At 46.0% G+C, this 26,751-nt stretch overlaps 3 protein-coding genes across 3 annotated transcripts; 1 reads left to right on the top strand and 2 right to left on the bottom strand.

Annotated features, from left to right (window-relative positions):
• Positions 1-26,132, bottom strand: LOC140188850 (histone H2A-like). Its single transcript, XM_072245504.1, has 2 exons — positions 25,736-26,132; positions 1-56 (listed from the first exon to the last, which is right to left on the bottom strand). The coding sequence occupies exons 1-2, from the start codon at positions 26,109-26,111 to the stop codon at positions 43-45; spliced, it is 390 nt and encodes a 129-aa protein (XP_072101605.1). The 5' UTR covers positions 26,112-26,132; the 3' UTR covers positions 1-42.
• Positions 13,644-14,062, top strand: LOC140188955 (histone H3). The gene has a single exon (XM_072245615.1). It carries the CDS (start codon positions 13,652-13,654, stop codon positions 14,060-14,062), a length of 411 nt encoding a protein of 136 aa, XP_072101716.1. The 5' UTR covers positions 13,644-13,651.
• Positions 14,971-15,669, bottom strand: LOC140188882 (histone H1-like). The gene has a single exon (XM_072245540.1). The coding sequence runs from the start codon at positions 15,649-15,651 to the stop codon at positions 14,971-14,973; it is 681 nt and encodes a 226-aa protein (XP_072101641.1). The 5' UTR covers positions 15,652-15,669.
• Positions 26,133-26,751: the final 619 nt, after the last annotated feature.

The raw sequence follows: 26,751 nt of genomic DNA, 5'->3' as shown, positions 1-26,751 counted from the left end.
TGTTGATTGTCAGCGAGGAGGAGATATCAATTTGAATTGACTTTATTTCTTGTATCCTTCATGTACATGAGGAGTAAAAATTTTTGTTACATCTCCGTCTAAATGTGCAATTTACAATCATAGTAATTTATATTAATTTATAATAAATAGAACAGCCAGTGTAACATAGAAATACACTCAAATCAGTGTGAGTTAATCAGTCTGATGGCCTGGTGGAAGAAGCTGAGCCGGAGCCTGTGTGTCCTGGCTTTTCTGCTGCGGTCCTGTTTCCCGGATGGTTGCAGCTGGAATAGATTGTGGTTGGGGTGACTCAGGTCCCCAGTGATCCTTCAGGCCCTTTTCTCACACCTTCTGTTGTAAGTGTCCTCAGTGATGGGAAGTTCACAACTACAGATGGCGCTAGGCTGTCTGCACCACTCTCTGTAGAGTCCTGCCGTTAACGGAGATGCAGTTCCCATACCAGGCAGTGATGCAGCCATTCAGGATGTTCTCAATTTTGCCCCTGTAGAAAGTTCTTAGGATTTGGGGGCTCATAGCAAACTTCCTCACCCGTCTGAGGTGAAAGCGGCACTGTTGTACCTTTTTCACCACACAGCTGGTGTGTGCAGACTGCATGAGATCCTCGGTATGCTGATGCTGAGGAACTTAAAGCTGTTTACAGTCTCAACCCCAGATCCACTGATGTCAATAGGGGTTAGCCCATCTCCATTAATCCGCACAGATTGTGGTCTCCCGGTTAGGAAGTCGAGGATCGAGTTGCAGAGAGACCAGGTTCTGCAGCTTATTAATCAGGACTGTGGGATTGATGGTATTAAACACTGAGCTATTGTCAATGAACAACATCCTGACACAGGCTGTGCAGATGCACTACCCCTTGGTATGGAAATTATTCCTGATCTTTGTTCTAACAGGATGTCCTAGTATTCTGAGGCTGTGCCCTGTGATCCCAGGCTGCCCCGCTATCGGAAACATCCTCCCCACTCCATTGTAGGTCTTTCTATTTTTGATAGGTTTCAATGAGATTCCCTCATTCTTGTAAAGTGTAGCGAGTACAGGCCCAGGGCAGCAAACAATCCTCGTGCATTAACCCTTTTATTGCTTGGATCATTCTTGTGTACCTCCTCTGGACCCTCTCCAATGCGAGCACGTACCTTTTTAGATAAGGGGCCCAAAACAGTTCACAATACTCCAAGTGTGATCGGACCAATGCCTTATAAACTCTGAGCATTACATTCTTGCTTTTGTGTTGTAGTCTTGAAATGAATGCTGACGTTGCATTTGATTTCCGTACCACCAAATCAACTGGCAAGTTTATCATTAGGAAACCCTGCACATCTGAGACGTGCCTGACCCCAGTACCCAGGAGGCGACACCCCGCTGTGGCATTTCTCTTGCTGTCACAGAATCTCCTGCACATCCCCTATACTGTGAGTCTGTTGTCATCACTGCTGTGATTGACCTTTCCTCCCGCGGAGCATCGGACCGGGGTGTCAGTATCACTGACATGACAGGCTGCTGCTCTCTGGTTTGTCACTCTTCCAGGGGTATCCAAAGGAGTGTACTTGTTGCTGAGGGTCACAGCCACAGGGAGACATTGCACTGTCTGTCTCTTCCCCTTTCCAGTCGTGGTAGTCACCAAACTATTTACAGCCTGACCTCAGGTTTGACCAACCCACTGAATCTCTGGTCTCAGCATCCTGGAAACTCTAGGTCTGTCCATCTCCAGCACCATTCCCACTTCTAGTGGTCACCCTCATGCATTAATCCTTTTATTGCCACGATCATTTGTGGCACCTTGTCAAAGAAAGCCTTTTGAAAGTCCAAGTATATGACATCAGTGCATCCCCTTTATCCATCCTGCGTGTAATCTCCTCAAGGTAGTCCAACAGGTTCATCAGGCAAGACTTTCCCTTAAGGAAACCGTGCTGACTTTGTCCTTTCTTGTCCTGTGTTTCCAATACTCTTCAATAATTGACTCCGGTATCTTCCCAACCACTGAGGTCAGTCTAACTGGTCTATATTTCCCTTTCTGCTGCCTTGCTTTGTTATATGCCCTCTGTTACGTACCCCGTAACTGGGTTGCCAAACCAGCAGAAATGGATCACTCAGTTGGAGTCTGGATTACTGGAACTAAGAAAGTTTTATTAAAGAAACAAGCAACACAGTAATTGAAAGGATAATAAATGCAGCAGTTCAGCAATGATAAACACACATGTGCACAGAATTAAGATAACAGCATCAATCAAGCTCTATCGTCACTAATTTCAAAGTGACACAAAAGTTCAGTCCAATTTAGTTCAGTTCGCAGTAATCGTTGCCATGGCGATAGACAACGTGGGGGGAGCGAGAGAGAGAGAATGGGAACGACTGATCATTCAGACACGGCTTCCACTCACAGACCGGCGATATGGCTCACAAACAGCTTCCAGGCAGGTCCTTGGTGATGTCACCTGAGGTCACCGACTGTGACCCCTCCTCCAGATGCGGTCGATCCTCTGCAGTGAACCCGGCACCCAAGCGAGGGTGGACACACACCGGGTTCCCGCTGATCGTACCTTTCCACCCTGTGCGTTTAAGGCTGATCCCCCGATCAGCCATCCAAGAGCTTCTCACCGACTTGTGAGAGGCGCACCGCTTCCAGGGTCTCGTTACCTCGGGTGTCGTGTGTCCTGCCTTAGCGAACCTGTCCTTTTTTATCCCCCTGCTGGGGTATCGCCTGTCCATCACTTCAAACAGTTCAGGGTTCAAAGGGGGAGTGTGTGTGTGTGTCTATCTCTCTCTCTCTCTCTCTCTCTCTCTCTCTCTCTTCCCCCCCCCCCCATTACACATCTTCACATCGCCTGTCCATCACTTTAAACAGTTCAGGGTTCAAAGGGGGAGCCGATCTTGGCAATACCCAGACTGATGGCTCCTTCATTACCATCTCCACATGCTGCTTCATTGTTCCTTATCTCTCCTTCCCCCTGAGGACAGGTGGCAGACCAACTGCTGATGCCACTGATGCTAACCCAGGCCAGCAAACATCTTAATTTTATGTGTATTCTCATCACACCTCCCTTTTGGTTTTACATTAGCTTTGATTTCCTTGTCAGCCACGGTTGTACTATTTTGCCATTTGAGTATTTATTTGTTTTTGGAATACATTCATCCTGCACCTCCCTCATTCTCCCCAGAAACTGTTGCTTCTCTGCTGCCATCCCTGCCAGCATCTCCTTCCAATTTATTTTAGCCAACTCTTCTCTCATACCACTGTAACTGCCTTTACTCCACTGAAACACTGCTGTGTCAGACTGTACATTCTCCCTATCCAGTTTCAGGTTGAACTCAATGATACTGAGATCACTGCCTCCTAAGGGTTATTTTACCTAAAGCTCCCTAATCACCTCCAGTTTATTCAATAACACACAATCCAGTATAGCTGTTCCCCTAGTAGCTCAATGACAAACTGCTCCAAAAAGCCATCTGTTCGGCATTCACCAAACTCACTCTCGAGATCTATTTCCAACCTGATTTTTCCCAATCGACCTGCATGTTAAAATCTCCCATGACTCCGATGAAATCTCCCACAACATTGCCCTTTTGACCTGCCTTTTCTATTTCCTGTTGTAATCTGTGGTCCACGTACCAGCAACTGTTGGGAGGCCTGTATACAACTACCATCAACGTCCTTTTTACACTTGCAGTTTTTAAACTCAGCTCACAAGGATTCAACATCTTCTGATCCTGTGTCACATCTTTCTACTGATTCGTTACCATTCTTTACCAGCAGAGCCACGCCATCCCCATTGCCTACCTTCCTATCCCTCTGATACGTGTAACCTGGGGCATTTAGCTCCCAAATACAAACATTCTTCAGCCGTGATTCAGTGATGGTCACAACATTAAACATGACAATCCGTAATAGGGCAATAAGATTATCCACCTTATTTCTTACACTCCGTGTATTGAGATATAACAGTTTGAGTTCTGCATTTGCTACCCTAATTGATTTTGCATCCCTCATGCACTGATATTCACCCTGCTGGCTGCAGTTATGTCCTATCATCTGCCTGCCCTTCCTGACAGTGTGACTGCATGCGATCTTTGCTTTTTTACCATCTGTCCTATCTTGCATCCTTTCACACCAGTTCCCATGCTCCTGCCAAATTAGTTTAAACCCTCCCCAACCGCTCTAACAAACCAGCAGTATACCCACAAGAAACTAATCTCAGAGTTGTATATGGTGACAGAAATGTATTTTGATAATACATTTACTTTCAGCTTTGAACTTTGTAGTAGAGAGCCGGGTGTTGTACTGGTCTGTGTCCTCACTGGCCGGTGCTGTGCTCTGGCAGCTCAGTGTGCTTGGTATATAGTGTCAGTGTTTCAACAGAAGTGTGTCCTTATTACACAATTGATCTTGTCCATCCTGGAGTTTGGTAGATTCACTGGCGACCAGAGTGATTTTTTTCAGACTATTATTGGGCAGAGAATCATTCTGTGATCGTCGAGACTATTTGACCCATCAAATTTATACCAACTCCTGCTACAACATTTCCACAATCCCATTCCCCACTCTGTCCCCACAGCTCTGCAGGTCATTTCCCCTGAAGGACCTGTCTAATTCCTCTTTGAACACTGGTTGTTCCTGCCACCACTCTGCTGAGTCCCATATTTCCCAAGGTGAAGTCAAGAATGTCCCCCTCCCTGGTAGACCACATATTGTTTCAGGAAATCTTCCTGAACACAGATAATGCTCCATCCAAGCCTTAGGGTGCAAGGGAGTCCCAGTTACTCTGGGGAGATTATTCACTCACCATATCTACTCTGTAGTTTTTACATCAGTCCATAACCTGCCGACATATCTGTTCCTCTCTTACTGGCCGTTGTGAGGCTTCCAGTATAATCCTAGCACGGGGATTGCTCCTTTCTTATTCCTGAACTTCACCCACATTGTCTGACTGGAGGAGCCTCCAGAGTGACCTCGACCTTGTGACATTCTGCCTGATCAGCCGTACAGATCCCCAACCTCATTCACCTCCCTCTGGACTGTCTGAATCATCTGAATCCTGGAATGTTTCACTTCCAGTCTTGCCCTTCTCTCAGCTGGATCTCTGTAAACACAAAATACTCTGCGGATGCTGGGGTCAAAGCAACATGCACACCACGCTGGAGGAACTCAGCAGGTCGGGCAGCATCCGTGGAAACGAAAAGTCACCGTTTTGGGCCGGAAATGTGATACCTTGTTTTTTTCCTTCCCTCGCTAGCGAGTGGTACTGGGATTATCCCCCACCCCCACCACAGAGTTTCTACTTAACTTTTCCCCAACTCCCTAAGTTCTCTTTGCAGGACTTTGTCTCTTTTGTTAGAGCCAATATGGACCACGACCTCTGGCTGCTCACCCTGCCCTTTCAGAATGGCCTGTACTTGTTCAGTTCCATCCCTGTCCCTGGTACCAGGGAGGTAATGCACCATCGTGCAGTCTCTCTCCTTACCACAGCTACACCTGACTGTGACCCTGGCTAAAGACTCCCCTGTCACTGAGGCTCACCGAGAACACAGAACAGTACAGCACAGGAACAGACCCTTCTTCCCATGATGTCTGTGCTGAACACGATGCCAAATGAAACTTAATCTCTTCTGCCTGCTTATAATTCATGTGCTTAAATTCTCTGAATATTCATGGACTTGTCTAAAACCCTGTTAAATGTCATTATCGTATCTGCTTCCACCACTCCCCATGGCAGCCCATACCCGGCCCTCACCACTCTCTGTACAGAAACAGAAATCTTACCTGCCCTAACGTCCACCTTTAAATTCTCACCCTGGCATTTTAAAGCTGCACCTTCTCATATTTGATATTTCTACCCTGGCAAAATGATTCTGCCTGTTTACCTTGTCTACACCTCTCATAGTTTTATAAACTTCTGTCAGGTCTCCTCTCAGTCTCCTTCACTCCAGGGAAGACAGTCCCAGTCGGTCTGATCTTTCCTTGTAACTCAAGCCCCCAGTCCAGATAACATTCCTGTGAATCGTTTGTGCACCTTTCCAGCTTAATCACATCCTTCCTCTCATGTGACCAGAACTGCACAGGGTACTCCTGGTGTGGTGTCATTATTGATATGTACAACTGTAATGTGATGACCCAACTCCTCTCAGAGCCTTTGCCAATGAAGACAAGCATGTCGTGTTCCTTCTTCACCACCTTTTCTACCTGTGTTGGCACTTTCAGGGAATTACGCACCTGTGCCCCAGGTTTCTCTTTCATCAACACTCCTCAGGACCCTCCATTCACTGGATATGTCCTGACCTGCTTTAACTTCCCAAAATCCATCATTGTGCACTTGTCTGTCACAGTAACAACACTTCTCTGTTTCTCCGCACCAACAACCCAGCAGTGAATGTCAATGAACCATTCAGCTCTGAACCTTGGTCATATATGGTTTTATGAACCACTCACTGCATCCATCTCTATTTTGTTGTGTAGTTCAGCACCTTGACCCCTCTCTATTTCTCTCGTTTACAATTTATCTCCACATAAATCACAGTCTGACTTTTGATTCCTCCTACCACTCTACACGCCATCACACTTCAACCACATTAAACTCCATTTACCAAGTATTCTACTCACCAGCTTCTTCTTATCCTGTTGGAGAGATGAAATGTCCAATCACAACATGTCTCCCACCACATTCCCTGTCATTGAACTCCCTCCTCTAGGTCATTAATATCAATAATAAATCATTGTCGATCCAGAACTGGTCACTGGGAAACTCCACTAGTAATATCATCCCAGTCTGAAACAGACCTGTTATTCTGTCTCAGTATGGTAACCAGTCTTCAGTCAGTATTAACACACTTCCTTCCCAGTACTGAGCTCTGGTCTTGTGCACCAGCCTGACATGTGGCACCTTGGCAAATGGCTCCCAAAAATCCAAAAACACCACTTCTCCAACTTCCTCTGTAAAGTCTCAAATCTCTGGTATGTTTGTCAAACATGACTGAACATTCAACAACCCAGGTTACAGGGTCCAAGACCAGGTTCCAGATGGACAGGGTGGTGAAGAGGCTTTTGGAACACTGGCCTTCAGTCAGGGCACCGAATATAGAAGCTGGGATGAAATGTTGCGGTTGTCCAACACGTTGGTTTGGCCGCATTTCGCAAATAGTGTTTAGTTTCAGTGACCCTGCAGTGTGACAGACACCATTAAGCTGGGAAGAGAGCAGAGGAGATTTACGAGGATGTTGCTGGATCTTGAAGGACTGATTTGTGGAAAGCGTTTTGGTCAATTTTCCCTGGAATGTTGGAGAATGAGTAATGATATTGCAGAGGTGTAAAAAATAATAAGGGGCCTGAGTTGGGTCAAAGATAACAATTATTTTGCCAGTGTTGGGGAATCAAGAACTGGAGGGCATTGGTTTAAGATGAGATTTAATAGGAACCTGAAGGGCAACTTTTCCAGTTGGTGGTGGTGAGGGGGTTACAGACCACGAACTCAGATGGAAACTTTGGTCATAGTGGACAATTTGAGCTGAAGGTCTTGTTTCTGTGCTGTGTGAATCTGACTGTAAACCCTGTTGACTTAGTTCAATGACATTAAACTTTTCGAAATGATTTGCTATTTCTTGATAGATTATCGACTCCAGTACCTGAAGTGAAGTTAACAGGACTACAGTTGCCTTCCACCCTTCTTCAACAATGGTTTTCAACTAACTGGGACCTTTCTGTAACAGTGAGTTTTGACAGACTTCAATGTCTCTCCTTTCTCTCCAGACTTTATTGCAGGTCGTTGGGACCTGGTAATGTTTGCTTTTAGTCCCATTAGTTTCTCCCTGGAGACAGCGGTTGTTACATATTATGGCACAATATTGAAATGTCACCATCAGATATCTGTGGGATGTTTTCTGTGTCCCCACTGTGAACACTAACTCCTTGTTGGTCTGATGGTCTGATGTTCAGTGCAGACTGGCAATCCTGCGACACCGCTGGTGCTTGACGCCATCGGTCTCCGATGTTGCTCTGGATTCATCAGCTCCTGCATGGGCGACTGCTTGCTTTACGTATCGTACTTCCCTGACTTGCTTTACGTATCGTACGTCCCTGACTTGCTTTACGTTTCGCACGTCCCTGACTTGCTTTACGTTTCGTACGTCCCTGACTTGCTTTACGTTTCATACGTCCCTGACTTGCTTTACGTTTCGTACGTCCCTGACTTGCTTTACGTTTCATACGTCCCTGACTTGCTTTACGTTTCGTACGTCCCTGACTTGCTTTACGTTTCGTACGTCCCTGACTTGCTTTACGTATCGTACTTCCCCGACTTGCTTTACGTTTCGTACGTCCCCGACTTGGTTTACGTTTCGCACGTCCCTGACTTGCTTTACGTTTCGTACGTCCCTGACTTGCTTTACGTTTCATACGTCCCTGACTTGCTTTACGTTTTGTACGTCCCTGACTTGCTTTACGTATCGTACTTCCCCGACTTGCATATCGACTTCCACAGCTAGGGCGCAATATCCATGGTCGACCCTGACCAGCGGAGAGCCATCACCAACATGTTTGCATGTGGCCTCCTCTACTGCTATGACGAAGCCAAATACAGGTTAGCCGAACAACACCTCATATTCTGACTGTGCAGCCTCCAATCTTGATAGAATGAACATTGATTTCTACCAATTCCGGATATCACTGCACTCTGTTTCCCTCACCCCCACTTCTTTTCCCCCATTCTGATACCATTTAACCCCTTCACCTCTCTTCACACACCCTCATGACCTGCCCATCAACTCTGTCTGGTTCTCCACCTCCTTCGTGTCATCCCATGGTCCAAAGTTCTCTCCTATTGGATTCCTTTCTCTTCATCGCTTTGCCTTTTCTGCCTGTCACCCAGCTCCTCAGATCATCATCCCTCCACAAACCACACGTTCCCTAAGGATGAGCTGTACCTAATGCAATCTGCAAGAGAACTGAGACTTCAGAAAAGATTTGTTTTCCAGCAAGACAATGACTGCGAGCTTAAAACCAAAGCTGCACAGGAATGCCTTAAGACAACACAGTTCATGTCCTGGTGTGGCCAAGTCAGAGTCCAGACCTCAGTCTGTGGCTGGACTTGAAAAGGGCTGTTCACTCATAAACTCTGTGCATTCTGACAGACCTTGAGCAGTTTTGTAAGGAAGAATGGGAAAAATTGCAGTGTCCAGATGTGCAAAGCTGATAGTGACCTATCCACATAGACTCATGGTTGTAATTGCTGCCAACGGTCCATCGACTAAATACTGACTTGAAGGAGGTGAATACACCTACCTGCACAGGGTCCATTCCCTGTACGTTATATTACATGACACCCTTACTCTTATGCTTAACACCCTGACCAGTGGAAACCAGCATTCTGCACACCTTATCCCGTTGTGTAGCCACATTCAGTGAACTATGTGCCTGGATCCCAAGATCACTCTTTACACCAATGCTGTGAAGGGGTCAGTTATTAACATTATACTTTCTTCTTTCATTTGACCTCCCAAACTGCAATGCCACATTCCCTCCCAGATTAAATTCCTTCTGCAGCTACTCTGCATATCTGTTTGTGATCTGTATCCCACTGTGTGCATTGATCAATATCTACACTGTCCACAATTCCACCTATCTTGCTGTCACCTGTAGACTTGTAAACCGCCCATCAACATTTTCATCCAAACATCGATATATATCAGAAACAACATAATTCCCAGCATCAATCCTTGTGGATCACCACTGCTCACAGACTTCCAGCCCTACTTAGCCTTCTATGAGAAAGCCATTTCTGAATTGAAATTGCAATTTATATTGAATCCCACTGCTCTTTTTCAAATGCCTTACTGAGGTTTATGCGGATCATGTCCACAGCCTTGCCCTCATCAAGCACCAAGATGTTGGGTCTCATTCTTTTCACATTATATGTCAATGATTTGGATGATGGAATTCATGAATTTATTGCAAAATTTGCAGATGATATGAAGAGACAGGTGGAGGTGCAGGTATTTTTGAGGAAATAGGGAAGGACAGACAGATGAAGAGAATGGGCAAAGAAGTGGCAGATGGAATACAGAATTGGGAAGTGTATGGTCATGCACTTTGGTTGAAAAAATAGTAGGGTTGATTATTTTCTAAATGGAGAGAAGATACAAAAAATTGAGGTACAAAGGGATTTGGGAGTCATTGTGCAGGATTCTCTAAAGGCTAATTTGTTGGTTGGGTCTCTGCTGAGAAAGGCAACTGTGATGTTAGCATTCATTTCAAGAGGACTGGAATATAAAAACAAGACTGTAATGTTGAGACTTTATGAAGTACTGGCAAAGTCTCACTTGGAGTATTGGGAGCAGTTTTGGGCCCTGTATGGAAGGATGAGCTGAAACTGGATGGGTTTCAAACGAGATTCTCTGAAATGATTCCAGGATCAAACAGCTTGTCATATGAAGAACATTTCATGGCTCTGGGCCTTTTATTCACTGGAATTGAGAACAATGAGGGATGACTAATTGAAACCTATCACTGTGATAAAGTTGATGTGGAGAGGATGGGAGTGTCTAAGACCAGAGGACACAGCCGCAGTATAGAGGAGCATCCTTTTAGAATGGAGATGAGGAGGAATTTCTTTAGAGAGAGTGGTGAATCTGTGGGATTCGTTGTCACAGGCAGCAGCTGTGGAGGCCAAGGTATATTTAAGGTAGAGATCGATAGATTCTTGATTGGTCAGAGCATGAAGGGACACATGGAGAAGGCAGGAGATTGGGGCTGAGAGGAAAAATGGATCAGCCACAATGAAATGTCAGAGCAGACTCGATGGGCCAAATGGTCTAATTCTACTCCTATACCTTAGTCTCTGTCATCACCTCACAAACCTCGAGCAACTTTGTCAAGCATGATCTGCCCACACAAAACCATGCTGATTGTCCCTAAGCAGGCCATGCCTTTGCAAATGTGCATAAATCCTGTACCTCAATATTTAACTCTGACCTGGTGGTCTTTAAACAACTCCCACATGTGGCTGCTCCCAATCAATGCCCCTTGGCTTCTGTCTTACTGCGTCCTAACTTGCCCTCCTGCAATTTAGTACCTTCTTACAAGATCTAATTTTATTCTTACTCATAACTAAGAAAAATATAAGATCCCAAAATTTTCACTGAGTCTTGTCTGTCTCCTGGTCTGGTTCATTTCCCAAAACTAATTCCCACATGTTCTCAACTCTGGTTGGGCTCGACATAATGTTTCAGACTTTCCTCAGATTCACTGAAGAAATCTTGCGCTTCTTAGTATTGAGCAAATTCCAGTCAATTCTAGGGAAGATAAAGTCCCCCCACTGGTTATTGTGGGGCCAGTGCAAACATCCCAACAGTGTAACTGCAGATTGCCTCTGTAAATTAACCTTCCAGTTTGCAGTGACATTCCCAGTGGGGTAACCTCTGCATCTTTTAACCCCCCCCTCCCACCCCCACTCACATGTAAAACAATCAAACCCAGGAATGTTGAGCTGCCAGCCCTGTCCGTCCGACAACATAAAACTCCTAATGTTGAAATAAACTCATTTCAGCCCAGCAATCCCACCATGTTTATTAGCCTGACATTGGCTCTCGTTCTTTTCAGACTGTCTTGTCATACATATATTCTCCCACTTGCTACTCCAGTTCAAACTCTGCCAAGTGACACCATCAAACCTCCTGGTGAAGATATTGGTTCCCGTCCGGGTCAAATGCAAATGGTCTTGTTTGTCCCGGTCTCCCACCTGCCTGGACCACCCATGAATCCATGAATCTGAAACCCTCCCTCCTGCATCAGTTCCTCAGCAACATATTAAACTGCGCGAAATATCGATTTCTCACCACACTAGCGCATGGTTTTGGTCACAATTCCGCGATTACAATCCTGGAAGTCCTGCTTTTTTTTAACCTAGTTCTCTAAAACCACTGTGTAGGACTTAACATCCCTGCTCGTTTAAACCCTTCCGTGTAGCACGAAGAAGGCTCCCCGGAAACATATTGGCTCCCCTCCTCCTTGGACCCGTCTCTCGTTTCCCTTGAGACCCAAAGATCCTTGTACCTGAAGAACCACCCACCTCGCACCAGCTCCTCAGCCACCCCTTTACCTGGGCTTTAGAAGGCGCCAGAAGCGCGGTCTATATATCTGGTTATGTATCCTGTTCTTGTATGTGACCAGTCTTTCATTTCCCTGACGACCCAGCGGAACAATTGTTCTAATGAATAAAACCCCCTCATCACTGGAAGTGACTGCACCCTCGCCCACCAACTGCTGTGTGTGAGGGCGCTGACACTGGTCATGGGGCCGGGAGGGACAGACCGAGGTCCTCGGGGATTTGTAGAATGGAAAAGCACTTCCTTTAATTTAAAGCAGGAGAATCGGTAAATTCCCAGAAAACCCCTAGTATGTACGTGGTGTGTGAGGGAGTTTTGTTTTTCGCTGGAGCGCTTTGTGTCGGATGAATCGTTGGAAATTGCCGGTTGTGGTAAAGTGAAGGCGGAGCTGGACGATGAGAGGCCGCTCTCGGCTCTGTCCGTCACTCTGACTCTGTCTCCTCCTCTCCCCGCCTCTGTCTCTCTGCGCGTTTCTCGGGCAGGTCGGAGCGCTGTGTATAAAAGGAGACAGCAGCAGGCAGTTTGTCAGTGAGCAGCGACCTGAGTGAAGCAGCATCATGTCTGGCAGAGGGAAAGGAGGCAAAGGACTGGGCAAAGGTGGAGCCAAGCGGCACCGTAAAGTGCTCCGTGATAACATCTAGGGCATCACCAAACCGGCCATCCGCCGTCTGGCTCGCCGTGGCGGCGTCAAGCGGATCTCGGGTCTGATCTACGAGGAGACCCGCGGGATGTTGAAGGTTTTCCTGGAGAATGTGATCCGGGATGCGGTCACCTACACTGAACACGCCAAGCGCAAGACGGTGACTGCCATGGATGTGGTGTACGCTCTGAAACGCCAGGGCCGCACTCTCTATGGCTTCGGCGGCTGAAAAACTCCCACCTCCTCCCGAGCACAAAACAAAGGCTCTTCTAAGAGCCACCCACCGCCTCACAAACGGAGCCGTATCCACAGACTTTTAATTATTTTTTATCGATACATTCAGTTGAGTTGCATTTGAAACAGATTGATCGATTCCGCTTGAAACATACTGCAATTCTGCCTTTCCAGTCAGTGATTACCGCAAAACCTGCATTAGGATCGATTTTAATCCTCTATCAGTTTCGAACAGAAATCAGTTCACTCGTTTAGAGAACGATTCTGCAGTTGTGAATTTAAATCTTAACTGAGGAAATTAGATATTAAATTTATTAAACGAAACTGAATTTGTATAATTCGTCATACAATTAATTGTAAATAAAATGTAATCAAGCACCGTTGCTGGGTGGTCTTCAATTGCCGGGCGATTTTAAATTAACCTGGCGCCAATCACTCTGCATGAATGAAGTCCGACCGCTCGGCAAATTTTTATTTGTCGTAAATTTTTATTCGCCGCCAGCCTGCAGGAAATGAATCAACCAATCGCAGTAAGGAACCTTAATAGACACCTGGTTCAGCCAATCAGAGGTGATGGACAGACCCTTTCCAAAAGTATAAAATCCTGTCCCGAAGCACGTTTCGTCTATCTTGTTCCTGTATTTCAGCCTGTGTTCTCGGTTGTGAAGGAGGATGGCCCGCACCAAGCAGACAGCGCGTAAATCGACCGGAGGGAAAGCTCCTCGCAAACAGTTGGCGACCAAAGCGGCGCGGAAGAGCGCTCCAGCCACCGGCGGAGTGAAGAAGCCTCATCGCTACCGGCCTGGCACCGTGGCTCTGCGGGAGATCCGGCGCTACCAGAAATCCACCGAGCTGCTCATCCGCAAACTTCCCTTCCAGCGCCTGGTGCGGGAGATCGCTCAGGACTTCAAAACCGATCTGCGCTTCCAGAGCTCGGCCGTCATGGCCCTGCAGGAGGCTAGCGAGGCTTACCTGGTCGGGCTGTTTGAGGACACTAACCTGTGCGCCATCCACGCCAAGCGAGTCACCATCATGCCCAAGGACATCCAGTTGGCCCGCCGCATCCGCGGGGAGCGCGCCTAAACCCAGCCTCCACAACAAGCACAAGAAAAGGCTCTTTTAAGAGCCACTACCACAGCAAAGGAAAGGGCTGTCGCTTGCTGATTATTGTAGTGACGATCTGCTTTCCTGATGGGGTTGTTCGGTTTTGCATTAACTGACCGCAATCATCAGCTGTTCTGTGCCGACAGGTTAATTCAGCGAGAGACAGGAGATGAACGCGCTCCCTCCCTGTCAGGGTCTCACCTGGCCCTTCACTTCTCCCACAAACCTGGCATGTACAGCTGCTGCGGCTGTTACCGTTTTGTTTGCTTTCGACATGCCCGGCTGTCCTTGGAGTGGGAGCATGCGGTCGCGATGGGTACAGTGGGAGATTTCCGAGAGCGGTAATTATATATTTTTGATTTTATTCTTGTAAATGTTGTGTGAATAAACTTTTGTAGCTGGTACCTGATTGAAGGTCAGTCGGCAAAGTCGCCGGGTAGGTTATCATATATCTTCCCCCTGCAGTCCATCCCCAGAGACAGATCCCTCTCTCAAGACGCCCCCTCCCCTCTCACATAGGTTTCAGCAGTTCCCAATCAACTCAGCTGAATCGGGCTTTGGGATGCGAGGTGCGGAATCTCAGTCACGCTGTCCTGGAGCGGGAGAAGGAACTGGGCCTGCAGACCACCCCACCGGTCTCACTCTCTCTCTCACACACACACAACCCGAGTGAAACGCAGTGTTTCACTTCAAATCTGGGACGTCAGGGCCGCTCTGAATGTCAGAGAGGTACCGGGAAAATCGGGTTTTATGCGGTAAGTTCCCCCGCAAAACTCAGACGGACCCGGCGCGGGAATCACAATATTCACGATCAGCTCTTTTCTGAGATGTGGGTGGCTCTGAGAAGAGCCGTTGGGTTCAAACACTTACAAACGGTATATCTTAATTCACTTTTTGACTGCTGTCTTCTTGGCCGCCGCCTTCTTCGGGGCTGCGAGTTTCTTGGGGCTCTTTGGCTTCGACGCCGCTGGTTTCTTAGCTGCCGCTTTTTTAGCCGCTGGTTTCTTAGCTGCCGCTTTTTTAGCCGCTGGTTTCTTAGCTGCCGTTTTTTTAGCCGCTGGTTTCTTAGCTGCCGCTTTTTTAGCCGCTGGTTTCTTAGCTGCCGCCTTTTTAACCGCTGGTTTCTTCGCTGCCGCTTTCTTAGCCGCTGGGTTCTTGGCGCCAGACTTCTTGCTGGGAGATTTCTTGATGGCAGATTTCTTTACCGATGGCTTGTTCGCTTTCTTCACCGCTTTCACGGCACTTTTTCCTTGACCGGATTTAAAGGATCCCGAAAGACCCGCGCCCTTGGTCTGAACCAAGGAGCCGCTTTCCACTCTCTTCCTGATGCACATCCTGATCTGGGCGCGACGTTTCCCCACATCGACACCGCTGCTGGTCAGAGCCTTCATGATGGCCACAGCGGACATCCCCTTCCTATCGCGACAATCCGCCACAATCTTATCGATTTGTTCGCCCAGTTTGGGACCGGCTGGTTTGCTCCGGCCGGCCGCCTTCTTCTTGGGAGTCGTCTTTGCGGCGGCGGGTGCGGCTGGAGGAGCCGTTTCGGCGGGTGCTGTCTCGGTCATGTCGGCGACTCTGGAAAATGCTTCTCACAATCAGACTGAATGAGAACTGAAGCGAAAGGCGGCGGCCCAGAGCAATTTAAAGACAGCGAGCGGACGGGGCGGAGACATCCTGCTGTCAGCTCCCGGAGACTTCATTTTTCTGTGTTTCTCTCTCCTCAAAAACTCTCCGATTCCAATTAAAATCGGACACTCCAGAGACTCAGACTGGTCCTTGTCCGTCACTGAGGCCGCAAAGTTCGCCGGAAAGAGAGTTTAATCGGGATTAAAGGCAGCACTTTCTATTTTAACCCGTTTGATTACTGCACTGCCCGCGATCTCTCTCCATTTTGTTGACCTGTTCTCTGCTTTTCGGCTGAAATTTTGAAACTAACTAAAACTTTGCGGTTAATTCCCGCTTCGGGACTGAGCTGGGGAGTGGGGCGATCCCATAACAGAGAAATCTTTTCTTTTTGTACAGGAGGCGCTGGGAAATCTGGCGATGTGTTCGGACCCACAAACACAGTGATACTCGTCTAATCGCCCGCCGCTTTAAAACACTGTCTCTGAATCAGCAAGTCAGGCAGCATCAATGCTGAGAATGAACAGTCGACATTTCGGGCCGAGTCCCTTCATCAGGACTCTGGTGGGAGATGCTGCCTGACTTGCTGGGTTCCTCCAGCATTTTGGCCGCGTTGTTCGCCATTCCCAGAATCTCTTGGCGTTATGCTGACACAATGTTCACATCTGCACCTTCAGAGGCCTGTACTGCTGTCAGAACAAAACGACAGGTTCCTCGTCATATAACACGGTGATAAATCTGATTCTGATTCCAAGGAATGAAGGACAAAGGACATTGTCTGGCCAAACTGACTATGTAACTGAGAACCTCGGGTCCGGGAAATATACCTTGGAAATCTTTTCTACACTTTCCCCAGTTTAACCACGTTTCCTATAATGGTGACAAGAGCTGTATACAAATCGGCAAGTGTGTCCTCCAGTCATTTACACAACTGTGACATAATGTCACAACTGATATACTCTATCCCCTGACTAATGAAGACCAGCATGTTAAACCCCGTTCTTCACCACCCTGTCTGCAAGTGACACAACTTTCAATGAACTGTGTTCACTTTACCCCTAAATCTCTCCGGCCCATTCCACTCCCCAATGACCGATCTTTCATAGTGTAAGTTCTACACTGGTTTGACTTTCCAATATGCACCGCCTCACACTTATCTGTATTGAAATGCATTTGCCACACTTGACCCTCTTCCCTAAGTGATCATGAGCACCCTGTAATCCGCGACATCCTTCCAAGTAAAGTTGAGGGAAGTTACTCCAACTCATTAATAAAACTTTTGTGCACTGGCATTGATCAGTGAAGGTGATTAGTATCAAATTCAAAATCATGTTCATTATCACGGACATATGTCATTAACTTTGTTGTTTTGCTACAGCAGTACAGAGCAATTTCTTAAAAAAAACAGTTAAAATAAGAAGTACAGAATAAACTAAATCATGTAAAAAGAGGATCAGGGAGGGGTGTGAGTCTGAAGATGAGAATAGGAAACCTAAAACCTTGTCCATTCTTGCCTCTTTTACTCTTCATATATCTGAAAATAAATCTTTTTGTATCTTGTTTCTATTATTGGCCAGTTACTTTCATAATTCATCTGACTTCTGCATATTGTTATTATAGTTGTTCTGTTTTTTTTTAAGTTTCCCATTCCTTTAGCTTCCCATTAATTTTGGTGATATTCTTTGCCCTCTCATGTTCTTTTATGCTGCCTTTGTCTTCTGTTGTTAGTGATGGTTGCCTCATCCTCCCTTTTAAATACTGTTTCTGCTGAGGGATGAACCAATCCTGTGTCTGCCAAATTTCTCCTGGAGACTGAAACTTTTCATACAAGGTAATCTGGGAAAGTTGAAATGCCCAACTGCTGTAAACTTGTTCCCATTACCCCTCTGTGTGATTTACTAATATGTCTGCTGCACAATATCTGAGCCAATTGGGAGGCCGGCAGTATAATCCCATCAAAATCATCATTCATCATTTTATTTAAAACCTATACTTACAAGACCTCATCAAAACCCCTCTTATCACTGAAGTGTTGGTCTCCTTATTCAAAGATGCAACATCCCCCACCCATAAGGTAGCTTTTAAATGTTTCCCCTTCATCTTAAACAATTACCCTGTAAATTTAGGCTTCCCTACCCTACAAAAAGAGTGCTCACCTACTGATTTTGTAAACCTTTGGACGGTCACCAGACAGCTCCTTACTCTCTCAGGAGAGAGAAAGAGAGTCCCAGTCTGTCCAGCTTCTGCTGATAATTAAAGTCCTCCAGTGTCAGTAACATTCTCATCAAACTTCCCTCCACACTTGGCAGCTTCATGACATCTTTCCTGCAACTGGATGACCAGAACTGTGCAAAATACAGTCTGGTCTCACTTTGACTTTTACAGCTGTCATACGGCATCCCAAATTCTCTACTCAGTTCCCTGATCAATGAAGACAAATAGGCCAAACACCACCTTCACCATCCTGACTACCTGTGTTGTCTCTTTCAGTGAATGATGTTTCTGTATTTCATGGAACCTCTTCTATAATACTCTCCAAGGAACAAGAATTTACTGTGCAGATCCTTCCCTGGTTGAACTTCTCATAATGCAACACCTCAAACTTGTCCACATCAATATCCTTCTGCCATTTTTTGGCCGACTTCCCCAGTTAATCTCCATCCTATTGTACTCTCACACAATCTTCACAGTCCACACTACCACCAACATTGCTGTCATCTGCAAACTCACTGTCACTACAATGTCAGAAAATTGTTAATGTAGATGACAACTGACAGTACCAGCACCGATCCCTGTGACTGTCACTGGTCAGAGGCCTCCAACCTGAATAACAAGCTGCCATGACCACCCTCTGTCTCCTTCCATCAAGACAAGTATCTTGTCTGGCATCCCCTCTGCTCTAAATGTGTAATACAAAAGAAATAAAGATTAAATCAAAATATATCTACCTATGGCCTACATCTCTCAGAAGAGACGAAACCTGAACTCCCCACTCCAATTCTGGCCCACTCATACAATGACCGCTCTGGTTAAGTCTAATTTCTTTTTATTGGATCTTGCCACGTTCCGAATTATGGGCAATCAAACATTTCCTCGGGAACTGTGACATGCAAAATGTGCCAACTGCCCAGGTTCACTTCATCAAACTCCCTCTCCCTTTACATAATCTGATAACTGTGTGGAACTGTGGCACTCAAAACTGTGGACTACAGGAAACCAGAGTACATGCCTGCACTGTTCTACAAGGCCACAAATGATTAAAAAAACACTGTATAACAAACACTGGAATTCCCCAACTGAGATGAATGGGGAGGCTGGATAACTGAAAAGATTCAAAGAGAAGGAAGATAAATGTTTTGTAAAATCAGGGAAGTGGGATTGACATACAAGGAAGGCTGATGGCAGATCAGCCTTTATATGGAATTGTGGGTGAGGGACTAAGAGAGGACACACTGGAGGGTTCATCCAGTGGGACAATGTGGATAGAGCTCAGGATAAGAGAGGTGCATTCACTGATGGGGTTATACCACAGGCCTCCCAAATGCCAGCAGGAGATAAAGGAACAGAAATGTAGCAGGTAATGAAAGATGTAAAAGCAACAGGGTAGTTGCAGTGGTGACTAATTTCCCCAATGTTGACTGGGATTCCCTTAGAGTCAGGGGCTTAGATATCACCAAATATGTTAGAAGAATACTGGGATGTTACTTAATATAGAAGTGGATAGTCTAACCCGGGAAGGGAGCCATAGAAACATAGAAAATAGGTGCAGGAGTAGGCCATTCGGCCCTTCGAGCCTGCACCGCCATTTATTATGATCATGGCTGATCATCCAACTCAGAACACCGCCCCAGCCTTTCCTCCATACCCCCTGACCCCCGTAGCCACAAGGGCCATATCTAACTCCCTCTTAAATATAGCCAATGAACTGGCCTCAACTGTTTCCTGTGGCAGAGAATTCCACAGATTCACCACTCTCTGTGTGAAGAAGTTTTTCCTAATCTCGGTCCTAAAAGGCTTCCCCTCTATCCTCAAACTGTGGCCCCTCGTTCTGGACTTCCCCAACATTGGGAACAATCTTCCTGCATCTAGCCTGTCCAATCCCTTTAGGATCTTATACGTTTTAATCAGATCCCCCCTCAATCTTCTAAATTCCAACGAGTACAAGCCCAGTTCATCCAGTCTTTCTTCATATGAAAGTCCTGCCATCCCAGGAATCAATCTGGTGAACCTTCTTTGTACTCCCTCTATGGCAAGGATGTCTTTCCTCAGATTAGGGGACCAAAACTGCACACAATACTCCAGGTGTGGTCTCACCAAGGCCTTGTACAACTGCAGTAGTACCTCCCTGCTCCTGTACTCGAATCCTCTTGCTATAAATGTCATAGAAAACATTGTATTGGGAAATGAGCCTGGCCATTGATAGAAGTTTCATTTTGGGAACAGTAAATAAGGACAAGACTGGACCTGGTGGTAATATGGTCATTTGGGGTACAGTTAATTGCAACTGTCTACATTGAACATGTAAATGATGTTTAAAAGCAATCGGGTCAGAATTCAGACAGAACTGTTTCTATGAGGAGGAAACACAAGGATGGTAAAGTCTGGCAGAGGGGCATAGTGAGAGATGTTATGAATTCAGACTGAAAGAAAATGAAGGATAAGGAATATTTCAGAAGTAGAAATTGGAGAAAGCCTCTGGCAACATGAAACAAGTAAGAGAGAAGTTAGAGAGAGAATCAGAAGTGTGAAATGGGAAGAAGAAATAACTTTGGTGAGAAGGGGCACTGCGAAGAGGGTACGACAACACAAGCACAGAGGAGAGAGTTTATGTCTGAAGTGTGCGAAGGACTAAACCTGTACTTCTCATCAGTATTCATCAATGTGGTCATGGAGGATAGTGAGATCAGAGAAGGGAATGTTGATATTCCAGGGCATGTTGTTCCTCAGGCAATGGAGACAAATTACAGATTGGTGAGTCTTGGATCAATGTTCGGGAAATTATTCGAGAATATTATTAGAGATAGGATCTCTAATAAAAGTTTGGAGGGTAAAAGGAGGATATCATGATTCAGAAGGCAAAGTGAGCAAAATCCAAGAGATTCTCTTGGTATATTCATAGGAAAAGTTAAGTTAGACACAGAATCGTTCCCCTTGGAGGTGAACATGGCCATCTGTGTGTGGAGGCAAATGAAATAGGAGAGGCTATCCATGAATATTTCTGACAGTTATTTCACCATTGCAAAAATTCTTTAAGGTTGTTGAATCTCCAGGGCTTTATCAGGTACATTCTCATACTTTGTGGGAAGCTGGAGAATACACTGTGGAGGCCAGGGGGGAGATTATTTTGCTTCATCTCAGGCACCAGTTGAGGTTGCACATGATTGGACAGGGTAACTCTTGTGGAATTGATAGTTTTGAGGCCCAGACTGTGGATGATATGAAGAGGCAGGCTGTGTTGAGGAAGCACTTGGACAGATTTGGAGAATGGACAAGGAAGTGCCAGATGAAATACAGTGTAATGAAGTGTGTGGTCATGTACTCTGGTAGGAGGAATAACACCCTAGGCTCTTTCTAATCAGGGAGAGAACAGAAATCAGTTGTGTGAAGGGTCTTAGTGCACGATTCCCTAAAGGTTAATGCACACATTGAGTTGGTAGTGAGGAAGGCAAATGTAATACTTGCATGCATTTCAAGAGAACTAGAAAATAAAAACAAGGATCTAATGCTGAGGCTTTGGTCAGACCTTATTTGGAGTATCATGAGCAGGCTTGGGTAACTTTTCTAAGAAAGGATGTGCTGGCATTGCAGAGGCTGTAGTGGAAATTCACGAGAATGATCCCAGGACTGAAAGAGTTAGGATGTAATAATTATTTGATAATCTGGGCCTGCAGTCACTGGAGTCTAGAAGAATGAGGGAGAATCTTATAGAAACACATTGAATATTGAACGGCCTAGATAGCGTTTATGTGAGAGGATGTTTCCAATAATGGAGGAATCTAGAACCAAACCACACCTTCAATAAAAGATGCCCCTCTAGAATAGAGATGAGTAATTTCTTTAGTCAGAAGGTGATGAATCAATGGATTTCATTTCCACAGGCAGCCATAAAGGCAGTCAGTGGGTTTATTTAAAGCAGAGGTTAGTAGATTTTTAATTATTATTAAGGGTATCAAAGTTTATGGGTAGAAGGCAGGAGAATGGGGTTGAGAGGGATATATGATGGAATGGCAGAACAGACTGAATGGGCCAAAAGGCCTAATCCTGCTCCTATGACTTCAGGACTGATGGTTTATGCGCTGCCATTGTTCAAAAAGGGTAGTGGAAACTACAGGCCCATCAGTCTGTAATTTGTTGGAAGAGTTTCTGATGAACAGGATCCACCAAAATTTGGTTTGATTCAAGACAGTCAGCACAGTTTTGTGCAAGGAAAATTATGTCTGGTAATTTCTTGCAGCCCTTTGAGGGGTTTCACAAGGGTGTAGATGAGGTTAGGGCTGTGGATGTTGTTTATATGGACATTAACCAGGCCTTTGACTATAGTCTGGAAGGTTAGATCTAGAAACTGGAATCTGGGGAGATAGTTGATCGATTCCATAATTGCCTCGGTGACAGGAGGCAGAGGCTGATGGTTGAGGGTTGTGTCTCAGACTGGAGCTGTCTGTCTAGTGGTGTGCCACTGGGTGACAGGACCTTTGTTGTTTGTAATTTATATAAATAATGTCCATGTGAATGTGTAATTCACTGAAAGGGACGTCTCAGCTAGATATGGTGGTGAAGATGGGGTTTGATCTGCCGGCCTTCATCATTCATGTCACTGAGTACAAGAGTTGAGAAGAAGTGTTGCAGATACACAAGTCTTTGGTGAGGACTGATTAAAGGAAACCATGCTGACTTTGGCCTATTTTTTCATGTGTTGCCAAGTACCCAAAAATACATCCTTGACAATTGACTCCATCATCTTCCCAACCACTGAGATCGGACTAGCTGGCCTATGATTTGCTTTCTTCTGCTTCTCCCTCTTCTTTAAGAGTGGATGACCTTTGCAATTTTCCTGTTCTCTGGAACCATACCAGAATCCAGAGATTATGGAAAGATTATTACTAAAACTGCCACAATCTCTTCAGCCACATCTTTCATAGCACTGGTGTAGATAATCTGGTCCAAGTGAATTCTCTACCTTCAGACCTTTCAGATTCCCAAGGACCATCTCCCTAGTAAAGGCAAAATCACTCATTTCTTCCCCCTGATTCTCTTGAATTTCCAGCAGACTGCTAATATCGTCCCCAGTGAAGACTGATGCACAATACTTATTCAGATTGTCTGCCATTTTCCTGTACCCCATTACTACCTCTCCAGTAACATCTTCCGATGAACCAATATCTACTTTTGCCTCTCTTTTACACTTTGTATATCTGAAGAAACTTTTGGTATACTCTTTAATACCAGTGGCTAGCTTACCTTCGTATTCTAACTCTTCCCTCCCTTTATGAGTTTTTTTGTTGCTTTTTGTTGGTTTTAAAAGTTGTAAATACTCTGAGAGTCAGGGACATCTCGGAGCAGATACAGAACAGGGGGATGGTGTTCATTCAGCCAGAGATGGTGATTCACATTGGTACCAATGGACAGGTAGAAAAGGGATGATGTCCCACAGAGAGTTAGGGAAGAAGTTATGGAGCAGAACCTGAAATGTTGTAATCTCCAGTTTACTCCTAGTGCCCTGTGGTGGTAGGGATACAAACAGAAAGTGAGAGCTGATGAATGTGTGGCTAAGGAGCTGATACAGGGACAGGGTTTCAGGATTACAGAACATTGGAACCTCTTCTGGTGCTGGGGTGACATTTACAAGAGGGATGGTTTGCAGTTTTACTGGAGGGCGGTCAGGATCATGAAGTTCATTGCTGCGCCCTATGAGGGTTGAAACGAGATTGACAGGGGGATGTGAAATAGAACACCAGTCACTGAATGGAGAGATTGAAGCTGAGTTAGATGCCAGGCACAGCAATATGTAACGATGGATTTTGAGGCAAATCCACATCTGACCTGGAGTTTGTTTAAAGACCAGGGCAGTGTTTCAGGGCCAGTTTTTTCCAGTAAGAGGAAGGGTCAAGGATGGCAAGGTTCAGGAACCTTGGATGATGTGACAGGAAGTTAATTTAATCAAGGAGGAGGAAGAAGCATAAGTAAGGCTTAGGAATCTGTAATCAAACAGGGTGTTTGAGGACTATATTTAAAAAACAGGGGAACTCAAGAATGTTTGGACAGCTGGAAACACTGATGAAAAATCTCCGGCAAGTAGGATTGAAGATAATCCCATTGCATTTCGTACATTCGTTGTGGTGAAAAGGATACCTAGGGCTGCACCTTGGGAGATCCAACATCAAGGGTGTGTACACAGTTAATGGCAGGAACATTAACAGTATTGACAAAGAGAAGGATGTCGAGGTTCAGAGACATCGGTTCCCTAAAACTGGGAGCACAGGTTGACAGGGAGGTAAAGTCGGTGTATGGCATGGTTACCTTCATCAGGCAAGGCACTGAGTTCAAGCCCCAGGACATGATGTTACAGGTTTATAAAATGCTGGTTAGGCCACATTGAGAGTATAGTGTTCAGTTCTGATCACCTCATTATAGGAAGCATGTGGAGGGTTTGGAGCAGGATGTCTGGAGGAGGTGTGCGCTGAGGAGAGGCTCGACGTGCTGAAACCTTTTGCTTCTGGAGTGGCGTCGGCTCAGGAGAGATTTGATAGAAACCTGTGGAATTTTGTGGTCATAGTTGGTGTAGACAGCCAGTAATATTTTTCACAGAAGGCATGTATTTAAGCTCAGAGGAAGAAAGTGAAGACAACAGATTGATGGAGACATGGAATGCACTGTCAGGGGTGTTGGCAGAGGCAGAGGCAGAGAGCACAGGAGTATTTAAGGAAATTTAGACAGTCACAAGAATATGTAGAGAAGGGCCAAAGGGCCACTCCTGTACTGTCCTTTGTTCTCTGAACAGCAGATGGCCCCTGGGCATGGATCCGTGCAGGAGACTGGGATATTATATCCCCAACAGAAAAATGATTGTCGGAGGGGCAGGACCGGCAGATCAGTTTCACAGTACAAATGCTACAGGTACGATGGAGTGGAGGGGAGAGAGATGGAGAGATGTGTTTGACCAGAGAGAACATCTCAGTGGTACTTAGAGAAGACATCCCTGGGGATTGCCGCATCATGTATACTGGGACCGCCGCACTGCAAAAGGGTTGGTGGCGCAGAATTTATTCTGTGTGTCCAGTTTTATCAATCAGTATTTAGAAGTTCCTATTAGAGACAGGACAGCACTGAACCTCCTTGTCGATCCACCCACCCCCTCCCTTTTCTTCCTGGCACAAACAAAAGTCTGTATCAGAGCGACCCACCGCCTCACAGAGGGAGCCGTGTCTCGGGAGATCTGACCAAACTGACCCCGTCTTTGCAAATGTTCATTTATATTTCAGAGACCCAGGCGCACGAGATTTTCAGTAAATACTGTCAGTTCCATATGGTAAATGTACTTTTGTAGATAAATGTGAAGCTGCAAATCAATATTGTTCTGTGAGGCGGTGGGAATTGCTCATGAAGCGATCAGCGGAACGGTCCAGGGTCAACCCGCAATGTGAAACCCAGACAACGCGGTTTCAGGTCATGAAGACCGGAATCGTTCAATGATCGGAGATTAAATTCACCCTCCGGGGGTTGACTCTGAAAGTTAATTTCCCCGCCCCGCAAGGGGAGAGAGCTCCATTCAGCCAGCAGAGACGGGAAATGAGTCAGGGCGAAGCGGACCGCGTACTCTGCAGACTTATACCGATTTAATTCGCGGAAGAAACACGACGGAAGGAGAGAAAACGTTACCAGGGATGCCTCCGATCGGGGCCGTGTCAGATACACAGCCGAGTTACTCCGAACGGTAATCACCCGCTGTTCAGCCCTTCCACAGACACTGTGAGTGGCTCTGAAAAGAGCCTTTGGGTAAATAGGTTCAGTTTACGTCGCCTCACTTACTGGCACCGCCGGTTTTCTTGGGCAACAGCACAGCCTGGATATTGGGTAACACACCGCCCTGAGCGATGGTCACCCCTCCCAGCAGCTTGTTCAGCTCCTCGTCGTTGCGGACGGCCAGCTGCAGGTGCCGGGGGATGATGCGGGTCTTCTTATTGTCCCGGGCTGCATTGCCGGCCAATTCGAGGATTTCAGCTGTCAGATACTCGAGCACAGCAGCCAGATAAACAGGGGCTCCGGCACCCACCCGCTCAGCATAGTTGCCCTTTCTTAGGAGTCGATGAACTCGGCCGACCGGGAACTGCAGTCCAGCCCGAGATGAGCGAGATTTGGCCTTGGACCGAACTTTGCCGGCGCCGCTTTTTCCACGTCCAGACATTTTCAAAGTCACAGTAACTGCTCCAACGACAGTGATGGAATGTTCACCCCACCCCAGCTCGCATTTTTATACCTTCTTTGAGAATGCAAACTAATGCTTGTGATTGGTTTAATGCTGCTTGTTTTCATTGGTTAAAAGAAATGGCCCAATCGACGAACTGCCTTAATCACCAATCAAGAGCCCGTAAAGGTAGAAGCGCGCAGTGTAACCATCTCCTCCCCAAAGTACTCTGAAAATTGGAAAAAGCCCGCCAAAAAAACTCATTGTTCAAATTTAATCTGAAACTAAATCATTGCTGATCTGTTTGAGGACTGGGTCTTCGTATTTCCCCCTGTTACTGAAACCGGGCACATTTAATGTAAGTGTAGTTGATAATGGAGTGTCTGGGCACTCAAATTTCTTTCAACTCGGAAAGGAACCGAGTAAATCTGACACTCAGCTTCTGCCCGGTGCCGGTCATTGTGTAAACGTTAGCAGGTTATGGACAAACTGTGACCAGCGGCTAGTCTGCAATTTTTTTTTTTTTAAAAACTGTTGTATGAAAGAACCGTGAAGTCGTTCCGGCCTCGAATTAAAATGAGATTAAGAGAAGTTACCTAACTCCAACTAATAAACTCCTGAACCCACAGCTAAAACAGCA

Source organism: Mobula birostris, chromosome 28 (assembly GCF_030028105.1).
Source record: "Mobula birostris isolate sMobBir1 chromosome 28, sMobBir1.hap1, whole genome shotgun sequence".
Classification (NCBI taxonomy): Eukaryota; Metazoa; Chordata; class Chondrichthyes; order Myliobatiformes; family Myliobatidae; genus Mobula; species Mobula birostris.
Note: the sequence above shows the minus strand (reverse complement) of the source record. Positions and strands in the feature narration are given on the sequence as shown.

Excerpts from the sequence above, each read along its gene's own strand:
- LOC140188955 (XM_072245615.1), top strand. The coding sequence starts at position 13,652 with ATGGCCCGCACCAAGCAGACAGCGCGTAAATCGACCGGAGGGAAAGCT.
- LOC140188882 (XM_072245540.1), bottom strand. The coding sequence starts at position 15,651 with ATGACCGAGACAGCACCCGCCGAAACGGCTCCTCCAGCCGCACCCGCC.
- LOC140188850 (XM_072245504.1), bottom strand. The coding sequence starts at position 26,111 with ATGTCTGGACGTGGAAAAAGCGGCGCCGGCAAAGTTCGGTCCAAGGCC.